General features: G+C 37.0%; 1 protein-coding gene across 1 annotated transcript in view; it reads right to left on the minus strand.

Moving 5' to 3' along the window:
- The window catches only part of CNTNAP4 (contactin associated protein family member 4), a 175,667-nt gene that overhangs the window by 60,216 nt on the left and 102,539 nt on the right, over positions 1–12,912 (minus strand). Inside the window, exons 5-8 of the mRNA XM_035309930.1 lie at positions 5,788–5,991; positions 5,422–5,603; positions 3,299–3,442; positions 648–909 (exon numbers count right to left, since the gene is read on the minus strand). Of these exons, the coding sequence (XP_035165821.1) occupies positions 648–909; positions 3,299–3,442; positions 5,422–5,603; positions 5,788–5,991 (792 nt within the window). The remainder of the gene's footprint in view (positions 1–647; positions 910–3,298; positions 3,443–5,421; positions 5,604–5,787; positions 5,992–12,912) is intronic.

Here is a 12,912-nt window from a genome sequence, read left to right on the forward strand (position 1 = left end):
AGCTTTTGTTTTCAATTATTGAGTCTCCTCAATTTCTTCATTTGTTTTTATCATTACTATACATCTTTTTCTTAATACAGACTCAGGCCTGCCTCAGCTTCCTGGAATATGACCTGGTGTTTGGCAAGTTTTCTATATGTAGGTAATAGAAAGCTCTGTAATTGAGACTTCTAGGTAATAACAAACAAAATATATGTACTAATATATAACTTTATACAAAAATGAGTAATTGTATACCTTGTAAATGCACGGACAAATAGCTTCATAGAATAAGAAATTAACTTGATACATTTCACAACTGGAAAACCTGCTTCATACATTTCTTAGATTATACACAGGAGCTGTACATACCATATACCCAAATTAAAGACTCAACTTGCAGTCTGTGTTATTGCAAGTAATTTTTACTCAAATAATCACTGAGAAAAAAAAAAATATATATATATAAATAAACCAGCAACCATATAAGCATATATAAATTTCTAAGAAAATAAAGAATTCATAAAAAAAAAAAAAAGTAATATAAATTTGCAAGCCAAGTCCATGACAAAGGTGTTAGTTATTATTATTATTATTTTTTTTTTTCCTCCATAATAATCTTTTGTTTTGTTTTATTTTTTTTGTTGTTTTTTCTTCATGTCTATTACCTGCACTAATGTCACTCAGGGCTTTGCCTGGCTTACGAAGATTGATTTTAACTTTCCCATCACTCAGATATAACAGGATACCACCTGAAGACCTATGTAGTTTACTAGATAACAGAAGTCCCTCTTTGTTCCAGGTGCGAAATTGGAAACTGATGGATACTTCTTCTTGGCCCAAAGTGCCAGGCAGTGCCAGGTAACTCCTGGAGCTCAGAAATGTAACAGGAATCACCTGTGGCTCTAAACACAAGAAAGATATGTTGCCCTAGAAAGAAATGAAACAAGAACGGAATTAGAAACATTTGGGTAAAACCCGTTATGAGAACATTTGCATGGACACTACATAGTTTCAAAGTATTTGAACGTATAGAATTTAACACTCTTTAATGTCTTAGTCTAAAAAACAAGTACAAATATGTAAGAAAATCAGCAGTTTGAGGAATGTTTACCTGATTCTTTGGCAAGAACAATATCTGCACAAGCAAAGAGTGGCAAAAACCTTTGAGTGAATGATATAAGATCCTAAATTAGGTGATAGAATAATACTTCAGTAGTTAAACAGAGACACTTTGAGTTTATTTTGGTTCATCCACGAGAAGCATTAGGATCTTGACAAATATCTGAATATCAGATGAAATCCCACTGAATGCTAGGTTTCATATAATTATTTATACAATCCTGAATGCCTGTATGCAGAGAAAAAATTCTGGGCTGGGCCAGTGTTTATGGCAGTGTTAAATCTGAGAGAGAAATATATAGATAGATAGATAGATAGATAGATAGATAGATAGGACCAATTAACAGTCATTCCAATACAATGCAACTGGAGATGTTCACTGAACTCAGTACTCATTTTCAGAAATAATCAGTGAAAATTACACATATAAATTCTTATTACTTACAAATATGAAACACATACTTTATAAAAAAGGTCTCTTATTTTATCTATTTATTTATTTATTTTCCAGTGGGCCCACATGGATCAGATTACGATTAATATTTAATTATCTAACCTTTATTTTGTGCTTGATTGTTCCTGAAATCACTGGTTCCTAGGTGCTTAAATAAATCTGAGGGTGAGTCCATGGACTCTGAGCTCTAGCTGTAACAGCTGTTGTACGAAACGATATAAATAAGAAGACATATATTTTTTGAGTCTGGTGTCAAAGTATGTTAATACTTTATGACTCCTGATAGTGATAAAACATGTACTTTGATCTAATGACTTGCCATCATTTGAAATATAACTAAGTAGTTCTGTACAGATGGTAACTAAAACAAACTTTTTAGAATTTAAGACACATTTAACAACTTTTCAACACAAACAGCTTTTAAACTTTTAAAGGCACATAAAACTTTGACCTTATAAGATAAAACTATAAAATCAATCTAAGAAAAAAAATCTCACTAGCCCCTGGCCTAGCAAGGCATTAAAGTTTATCTGTTTTGTTTTCCTTCAAGTAAAATATATAAATGAATAAAGGCTCTGTTTTATAAACTCATCTGTAGAGAGATGAATAGTTTACTGAACAGACCCATAGTAAAAGGGCAGTCATCAGATTAGAAACTTAATCAAATGTTAAAAAATTTCCATCTGCAGATTCCCCATCCTTATTATTTGGACAGTTGCCTGATAGACCAGCAGAGTGGCTGTTTAATAGAGATTCTGTAGTAACACAAATACTTTCTGGCACATTACATTATAAAACATCTAAATAGATTTGAAAGTAGCAAAACAGTTCAGTCATTTGAGATGAAAACAATGACATTTCTTGTCAACAATTTCATAGTTTCTCATTCTCTAGCCTCACCAACATCTATCATTGTCATGGACAGGATACTGTACAGAGGTATCATTTTTTATTATTATTTTTATTTATTTATTTATTTTGAATTGATACTTTCCATCATAACTCTTTTTCTGCTGGTTGTTAAATAAATGGATAAATAAATAGTGAAAACAGAGATTGTCTCTGAATGTTCCAAATAGGGAAAAGAAACAAAGGACAAAATGATTTTGTTTGTTAATTTGTTTAGTTGAAAACCTTCTGTAGCAGAAGGAATTTTGTTTATTATTTAAACTATTTCTCTAAATGGCAGGGATTTGTCTACTACAGCTGTTGGCTGTATCACAACAAATGTATTAAAGCCAACAACCTAAATTACAGCTCTTCAACGAACAGTATAAATTGACAAGCAGAACTTATCTATCAAATCACAGTGCTCTAGAGAAATGGAATGGCACCCTCAGCAATAGAAAGCTTTAAAAATGTACTGGTGGTGTTTTTATCAGGTACAGAAGTGAAAGAGTATTTGGAAGAGTTTAGGTAGATCTTGTATAGCTGACTGTTTCTTGTATATGTAAAACAGAGTGATTCCATACAACTTTGAGATATCACTCACACCTAAATATTAGCTAGAGATCTGAACAATAAAATGAATCCTGTATTATCTACTGGGTGAATATGTACAACAGCAGAGATTAAACATTCCAATTAGGTGATCGTTTTTTTCTTTAATTGAACAACAAGGATTTTATTAGAACTGTATATCAACACGTTGAATAGGCTTTATTTATTTTTTTAATTATTGTTATTTATTTTATTTTATTTTATTTTATTTTATTTTACTTATTTATTCTGTGAATCTCTTACCACGAAGGAGATCTGAGATCTATGCCTCCTGGCCAGGTCAATAATGCTCACTCCATTATAATAAATATTCTCAAAACACCCGTGAAAATTCCTGCGTGACAAAGCCCCTGATTTTCCAGGCACTGGGATCCCTCCAAAGCTGAGCTTAGAAAGAGAAGAGAAATCAATAATACTATTAAGTAATTTTCTAATGAAAGAAGTTACTAATAATGTAAGAGAAGTCAAAGATTGTCCAATACTGAATCCACTACTTCATGGCTATTTATTATATGACATCTGTGTATTAAAAGAACAGACTAACAAGAGTAGAGTTATATTAACTTATACATATGCACTATATATATATATATAATCAAGTTATAAATATGCATTTATATATATATATTCCTTTTTATACTAACTTCATAAAGAGAATTATCATTTTTAAGAGTCCATTACAGCTGCAAAATAAAGGAGAAGGACAAGGTCCAGTGTGTACAGACACATCTGGACATTGCTAAAAGGGAGAAGAGAATTTTCCAGCTTTAGTAAATTTGAATCTGACCACTCCATTATAAGCAAATCATAACTACCATAATACAGAACCAGGGTACATCAATTAAATTAGTCTGGGGTAGATTAAAAAAAAAGCAAAGGTAATGTTTCCCTCTCAGAATTGTTAGTTAGGCTGTGATGTGATGCTGTAGGTTTAACTAAGTTCAGAAATGCATTGTAAGATCTGATAAAAAAAAATAAAAAATAAAAATATTTTGCAATCTAATAAGTAAAAAAAAAAAAAAAAAAAAAGCACATCTCACTAAATCCCTGACACAAAAACTGTTAGAAAAGAGTATATTGTTTTAGAAAAGCATTGCCATGAAGGTGACTTGATCTATTCCCTGGTCAATGTTTTCACACTTCGGCACTGTAAGAAATAGGATACCAGTAAAGTGAACTTTTGAACTCACCCATTTCAAAGCAATCCCAATTTGGCATTCAAAATAATTGTAGGAAAGATCAGTTGAAGCTAATTATCTTTTCATTCTGAAATTTCACTTAATGTTTACAATCATTTTATATATAAAGAATGAGCTATATCATGGCATAAGCATCATTAAATTACTAAATTGAGAAATGTTGATAGTAAGAAATGCAATTCTAAATACTGCTTTTCATAGTCTTTTGGAAGTTTTCAATCTTTTTCCCAGTTTTTGCTTTCCTTTCTACCTTGTACTGGAATAGAGGAAGAATGAATTTGTAATACTGGTAAAATAGATATATTAGCCACTTAGTTGAAATTAACAAGCATATTTATTTATTTAGGTGTGATCCTCTAAGTCTTAGCATTGCAGCTTAGACTCAGAAATTTAAAACAAAGTTATGACTTCAATCTTGTGAATGATATTGTTGAGATGGGATACTGCAGATATGAAACAGCATGAAATCTTTCTCTTAACTGCTTAAGACATTGAATAGGGAGAAAAAAAATAACTTAGATCTGCAGGCTCAAATGATGCTCTATCATCATATCCTCCACCAAACAGAACAAGGCAAATATAATGAATACCATCTTCAATTTACAGACTAAAATAGTGGTTTCCTACAGTTTCTTATGGGTGGAAAACTATCACAGCAAATTACATTTACTCTTTTTCATCATTCTACCATGTGTAAACTAGATTTCTTTCATAACATATTTGCTGGATTTAACAGCAATTTAAGTTTTACCCCAAGCATCTCTGACACAGATTTGTGTTTTTTGTAATTTTAATCAAGCCATGGATAATAACTTTGAGCTAATTATTTTTATTAAAGAGTAATATTTTTAAAGTAAAATAAATAAATAAATTTATTTAAATTATGTTTACAAATTGTTTAACACATTTTCAGTGGTACTGAAATAAAATATTTAAGAAAAAATGAATTCTGAGATGAAAAAGTTGGTCTATTAAAAACTTTCAGTTGCAGGTCCAGCACAACATTAATAATTTAAGAATGCCTCTCTTTGGTTCATTCCAAAGCAGAAAATCCCTGAAGCCTCAACCATTAAAACTTCCCTAAGCTCTATCCTCTTTGCTTGTTGTCGTTGTTGTTGTTATATAACAAAGTTAATAAATGTAATAAAGGAAAGGTAATTTTCACACCTCATAATCAAGATCCAAATAATTGAATTCTCCTTTAGCATGAAAATGATGAGTGTGTTTATCCACTGTAAAGTTTACTTGATTGTTAAAATGCTCAATGAGAACAGAATGCCAATGTTGATCATCCAAAAGACTGCCCAGGGTAATATTAATTTGGGCATTAGAAGAAAGAGTTTTATCACCTTGAGAGAAGAAAAATAAGAAACTATTAATTCCATATAAAAATATAAATATTCGAATATATACTGCTAGTTTATCATGTACTATATATTTAAATCTGATTAATGAAATAAAATAAGTTTTAGTCAAATAATATCTAATAACTATATTATATATATATTAACGTTATGAGACTGTAGCTGTTACCTAAATTAATAAGAAGGGACAGCTTTCCTTTAAGTAATTCCAGGGTGATGTGGTCTCCATTCTGTCCTTTTCTGTGGAGAAGAATTCCATCATTTTGCATTGTCTTAAACTTCAGAGAAATCACATCTTTCAGTGTACTCGTGATTTTTTGATTGAATGTGTAAATTAGACAACTTTTCCCATCAAAACCAACCATCTCGGACCCTAGAAGTAAAGAAATGAAAGATAATGTATAATGCAATGTCTAAAAGGAAGAGATGTGGATTATTTCAATACAATATGGAGTTTCACTAACAGATTTAGCTCCGCCCAGTAGAGTGTAGCTTGTTTCTGCTGTTCCTGTTCTTGCCTAAATGTTAAGACTGGCCTGTTCTAATTATGTCATTGTCACTTAATAATAAAGCAAGGTAAACAGAAGAAATTCTGGTTTGTGTTTCAATATAACACTAACTTCATAGGCTGAAAGATCTTATATTCCTTTGAGCCATGACGTATTTTGACCATTTTTGCTCTGACTGTGTTCTTAGAGGGAAAATCTCCATTAATTTACCGACAATTAATTCAAATTAATCAAATAATAAATAAATAAATAAATGAAAATCCAAATCCATTACATTTCAGTGATATTCAGGGTCTTCATGGCAGGGTGTAGTTTTAAGCTGCTATTAAAATCAGTGTGGATAGCTGCATAGCATTTTAAAATACTATGGCCTACTATTGTAGAAACAGAAATATTTTGACCTGAAGGCTTTTTAGTTATGAATAGGGCCTGGTTCTCTTAATCAAATGGTATTTTACTGACATGTTAAATACTGACATGTTTACTGACATGTTAAATAAATTATAAGTTTGATTAAGCTGAATTACAACTTTGAAGCTGGAACACATTTACAATTACTTTGTATCACCATTTGCTTCTAGTGCTGTCACTGGACACCATTGGAAAGGTCCTGAATCTGTCCTGTTAGATATTTATGCACAGAGGTAAGAACCATTTGTGTACCTTCTCATTTCCATTCCCAATTTGCTCATCATCTACTCATATTACAGACACTCTAGTATCTTAGTCATACTTGTGGTATTTTCCTGGATTTGCTCTCATATGTCCATGTCTTTCTTACAGTGAGCATTCCAGAACAGGACCCAGTGTTCCATATGTATCTCATCATCAGGACTATGTAGAGGACAAAGATCACCTTTTTTTGACTTGTTGTTGACACTCTTCCTAAAACAATCCACAATGGTGTTGTCCTCATGAACTGCAAAGGCATATTGCTGGCTCATGCTCAACGTTGTATTTGTCAAGACCCCATGTCTTTCGCTGTAAAGCCACAGTCAGATTCTACTGTGTACTCGTAAACCCTTGCTGGGGTTATTCGTCCAATGAAGATAATTGCATTTTGCCTTGTTAAGCTGCATGAGATTCCTGTCAGCCCATTTACAGGCAGAGGCTTCATGTCCCTCTAAATGACAACACTACTGTGAAATGTGTTCCTTGGATTCGTGTCAGTATGGAACAATGCTAGGGCCGCATGATGAAATATAACCTTCTATCTAAGAAAAACAGAGTGATTAGTGTACATAGTTCTTGTATCATGCAAAGGAACGGTCCAGCAATTTGTGTAAATAAAGGGTTTGAAGGACAAACATTGAGACTCTAGTCTGGGAGATAAGAGAACGAAGGAGTTTTTAGGAAACTGTTGACTTTTGCATGGGACGCTGCGCAAGCCTCTGATATCCGGCAAAGGGATCACCAAATAAGGAGAAAGGGGGAGTTGAAGGACAACCAAAGGACAAAGCCTGGGAGGAAGACTATGAGCCTTCAGCACAAGAGACCCCCAGAAAAACCACCAGAGACTGATACGCATGCGTCTGGAGAGGGTTTGGATTCCGGGAACTAATTATAAGAACCCTGCCTTTTCTAGGAATAGTGATGAATATGTATTAGTCTAGGAGCATAAAAATCAGGCACCTGATGTAATAGGTGTGTGTCTTGGTGGAGCAGAGGCTCCTGGTGCACCCAGCGCTGTTTGCTTGCCTCTATTCACTTAATAAATTACAAACTTTAATTAGAATCCTATTTGGGACTCAGTTATTTATCACACTACCCATGATGTCTCAATCACTTCCCCAAATGTTTATTTGCTGAAGGTACCTTGAGATTCATTAACCAGGTCAATACTGAAGATGTAAGAGTACTGTAACCAGTATCAACCAGATATACCCTAAGTGGATATGTGACTGTGAAGAATTTGACTGTGTGGCATGATCACAACACCTTCAGTGAGAAAATTTGGACAGTTTTCAGTCTGCCTCTTTGACCACTTAAATAGATTATACCTATCAGTTGGCTATTCTTGTAACAACGTCAAAACTCTTGCTAAACTCAATATAAGCAACATCAAATACTCCCCCTAACTCACCAAACTGCTTATCTAACTGGAAAAGGCAAGTTTGGTAAACATGATTTCCTCTTTATTTCCTTTCCATGTTGAATACTCTCAGTAATCTTCTTGTCCTTCACATGTTTGGAAATCATTTCATGGAATCATAGAATCATAGACTTGGGACATCATAGAACATCCCTGCCATAGGCAGGGATGCCACCCATTAGATCAGGTTGCCCAGGACCTCATCCAGCCTAGTCTTGAACATCTCCAGGGATCCACAACCTCTCTGGGCAACCTGTTCTAGTGACTCACCACCGTCTGAGTGAAGAATTTCCTCCTAATCTCTAACTTAAATCTCTCATGTTTTAGTTTAAAACCATTCCTCCTTGTACTATCATCTACCCGAGTAAAAAACCCTTCTCCATCTTTTTTTATAAGCCCCCTTTGAGTATGGAAAGGTCACAGTGAGGTTGCCCTCGGAGCCTTCTCTTGTGCAGAGTGAACAGGCCCAGCTCTCTTGGTGTTTCTACATAGGAGAGGTGCTTCAGCCCCTGGATCATCTTCATGGCCTTCCTCTGGACCCATTCTAACAGACCCACATCCTTCTTGTGTTGGGGGCTCCAGACCTGGACACAGCACTCCAAGTGGGACCTCACAAGGGCAAAGTAGAGGGGGACAATCAAATCCCTTGACCTCTTTTGACACAGCCTAAGATGCAGTTGGCCTTCTGGTCTGCAAGTACACACTGTTGGCTTATGTCAAGCTTTTTGTCCACTAGAACTCCCAAAATTTTCTCTGAATGTCTGCTCTCAATGAGTTCTTCATGTCCAGGATTACCCCAACCCAGGTGCATCATCTTGCACTTGGACTTGTTGAACCTCATGCGTTTCACATGCACGCACTTCTGCAGCCTGTCCAAATCCCTTTGAATAACATCTCTTCATTCTTTGGTATCAACCATACCACTCAACTTGATGTCATCTGCAAACTTGCTGAGGGGGCACCTAATACTATTGTCAATGTCACTGATAAAGACAGTAAAAAACACTGGTCCCAAGACAGACCCCTGAGGGACAAAGTTCATCATCATCATCCCCATGGACATAGAACCATTGACCACAACACTCCGGGAGTGGGCATTGAGACAATTCTTACCCACTGGATTGTCCACCCAACAAATGCGTATCTTTCTAATTTAGAGATTTGGGTATTATGTGGTACCATGTCAAAGACTTTACAAAAGTCCAAGTAGATGATATTAGTCTGTCTGCCTTGTTGACTGATGCAGTTACTCTGTCATAGAAGGCCACCAGATTGGTCAGGCATGATTTGCCCTTGGTGAAGTTATGCTGGCTGTCTCGAATCACCTCCTTCTTCTGGATGTACCTTAACATTGCCTCCAGGAGGATCCGTTCCATGATCTTGCTAAGCACAGAGGGGAGGCTCACTGGTCTGTAGTTTGATGGGTCTTTCTTTCTACCCTTTTTAAAAATGGGAGTGTGTTTCCCTTTTTCCAGTCACCATGGACTTTTCCTGACTGCCATGCTTTTTAAAATATGATGGAGAGTGGCTTGGGGACCATGTCAGCCAATTCCTTCAGGACCCTGGGATGCATGTCAACAGGGCCCATAGACTTGTAGTTAGTAAGTTGCTTCAGGAGTTTCTGAACTTGCTCTTTGCTTAGTGGGAGGGACTCTGGTCTCCCTGCCCCTGCTTAGAGGTTTGGGGACACAAGAGATGGGGGAAGTCTGACCAGTATGAAGACCGAGGCAAGGAAGTCTTTGAGTACCTCTGGTTTCTCCTCATCTGTTGTTACCATTTCTCTGTCTTCATTTGTCAGAGGTGATATGCTCTCTTTAGTCTTTTTTTTTGTAGCCAATATACCTGTATTACCCCTTCTTTTATTCTTTGCTTCCCTCGCCAAATTTAGTTCTGTCAGTGTCTTGGCTTCCCTGCTCCCATCCCTGCACATCTGGACAGCATTTCTGTCTCTTTTCAGGGCATGTGGCCCTGTTTCTACCGTCTGAGCATTTCCGCCTCTTGCCTCAGTCTGGCCAGCAGGTCTTTCCTCAGCCATCCCCGTTTTCTGCCCTCCCTGATTGCTTTATAAGACAGGGAAATGGAAAGTTATTGTGCTCTAAGGAAAAAAATCCTTGATGGGTTGCCAGCTCTGTTGTGATCTTCTGTCCCTAAGGACTGTGTCACATGTGATTTAATCTACTAATTCTTTGAACAGATGGAAGTTCACTGTTCTGAAGTTCAAGGTCCTGACTTTGCTCTTAGCCAGGCGTATATCCCTTGAGATCACAAACTCAAACAGAGCAACATGGTCACTGCAGCCCAGACTTCCTCCAGTCTTAACCTCTTTAATAAGCTCTTCTGCATTGGTGAGCACCAGGTCCAGTACCACTTTTCATCTGGTTAGTTTGTCTAATACCTGGATGAGGAGGTTGTCCTCAATGGACTCCAAGATTCTCCTGGATTGCTTACTTCCCACCACATGGCTTTCCTGGCAAACATCTGGGTTGTTGAAATCCCCCAGGAGGATGAGAGTCTCTGAGCACAATGCTTCTTGTAGTTGAAGCAAGAAGACCTTTTCAACAGGCTCCTCTTGATAGGGTGGCCTGTAGTAGACCCCAACCACAGGATGTCCTTTGTTGGTCTGGTCCTTAATTTTCAGCCACAGGCTCTTAACCTGCTCTTGGCTGTCTCTCAGAGGGAACTCTTCATAGCCTATCCATTTCTTAACATAGAGGGCAACACACCCCCTCTTCCTTCACTGCCTGTCTCACTTGTAAAGCTTTTAGCCCTCCGTTTCAATGTTCCAGCTGTGTGAATCATCCCACCACATTTCCATAACAGCAATTAGATCATAGTTTTTCAATTGCACTGTCGCTTCCAGCTCCTCCTGCTTGCTTCTCATGATGCATGCATTGGTGTAGAGGCACTTCAAGTGGGCTAAGAGCCATGTTACCTTTTTAGAGGAGTCCTTTCTAATACCTGTGGGATGATTCATGGGTGTTTCCCTACCATTTCTAAAGTACTAGCATTCAGTTGTTCTCTTACACAGACAGGTACATCCCCTCTCCTCCACCAAATGTAGTTTAAATGAGTCTGGCCAGCTTGCTGCCCAAAACACTCTTGCCCCATTTGATTAGGTTTGCTCCATCCCATGGCAGCATGTCCAGCCTCTCAAAAGCACACCAGAGATCATAGAACCTGAAACCTTGATCATGGAACCAGCTACGCAGCCACTCATTTAAGTTATCCATATGCTGCCTCCTCTGCGGGTCCCAGTTTCCAACTGGGGGGATTGAGGAGAACAGTACTTGTGCTCCTGATCCCATTTTTCCAAGGGACATAAAGTCCCTTTTGATGTTTCATAGCCTCATAGCCTCCTTGTTGAGGCCTCAGTAGTCCCTACTTGAAAAAACAGGTATGGATGATACTCCCTCTGGCTTGATCAAGGTTGATAGCTTCTTTGTGATGTCACAAATACAGATCTCAGGCAGGCAGCAAACCTCTCCTGAGATACTGTCTGGGCAGAGGAATCTCCATTTACCAACATGCTCTTTTTTTTTTTTTTTTTTTTTTTTTTTTAATGAAATTGGTTCTTAAAGAAATAATATGTTGGTCTACCTTTTTACAGTTGCTCTTTCCTGGGTCTTAGCCATTACCACTGTTGTTGTTGACATCCACTCCTTTTTTGAGCTCCAGAGCATGGTATCTGTTGTGTAGGGGCATTTCAGTGGCAAGAGGGAGATTCTTAACTCTGCTCAAATCAGAGACAAGGATCCAGTCATACTTGGCTTGTGAATCTATCAGTTCTGCTGTTTTCAGGTTGGAAACCATTTAATCCCTCCCTTGAGGAGATTTAAGACAAGGCTGTTGCTCAGCCCCCACCTGTGTTGATACCTTGTGTCGATTTTGGGAATTTTGCTCTCACAATTTTTAGGAATCTCTCCTGATTGCCACTGCCTTTCAAAGATAAATGATACAGACCTCAAATTGACCTTGGCCAGTTCCTTCAGTGTTCCTAGGCACTCCCCATTAGGTCAATTAGTTTACATATCTCAAATTTGTTTAAATGTTTCCTAACCTGTTCCTCCTCCACTGACGGTCTCTTGTGCTGTGTACTTTTCTCCTGGGCCTTCAAGTATCTGAGATTCCTGAAATCAAGACTTAGCAAATGTTTAAGAGGGCATTGTGTACCTTGGCCTTGCTCATGTCTTTTACTGCCAGATCCTCTGTCCCCAGTGTTCAGCAGTGAATCCACATATTTCCGTCTTCCTTTTACTGCTGTATAGCTGTAGAATCACTTCTTATTGTCTTGCATGTCCTTTAACAGATTGAAATCCAAGTGTGCTTTGGCTTTCCTAACAAAATCCCTGCATGCTTAGACAATACTCCTTCTGCATCACCTGATCTTGTTTCCACCTCTTGTACACTTGCTTTTAATGTCTGAGCTCATTTAGAAGTTCCTTGCTCATCCGTGGTGACCTTTATTTGATTTTCTGTGATGCTGCTGTCTGTCTTCTTCTCTTCTTTCAGGATCTTGAGCATCACAGTCTCATGCTTGTCATAACAAAAGTGAGGAAGTCCTCACTTTTACATCCCCAGCCAGTGTTTCTTTGTAAGTATGAGGCCAGAAGAGAATATCATTTGGTCAGCTGCTCAATCACTTGCGTTGGGGAATTATTATCAAATAATTCAATAAAAGACTTGGATTGTTTAT

Source organism: Oxyura jamaicensis, chromosome Z, assembly GCF_011077185.1.
Source record: "Oxyura jamaicensis isolate SHBP4307 breed ruddy duck chromosome Z, BPBGC_Ojam_1.0, whole genome shotgun sequence".
NCBI lineage: Eukaryota > Metazoa > Chordata > Aves > Anseriformes > Anatidae > Oxyura > Oxyura jamaicensis.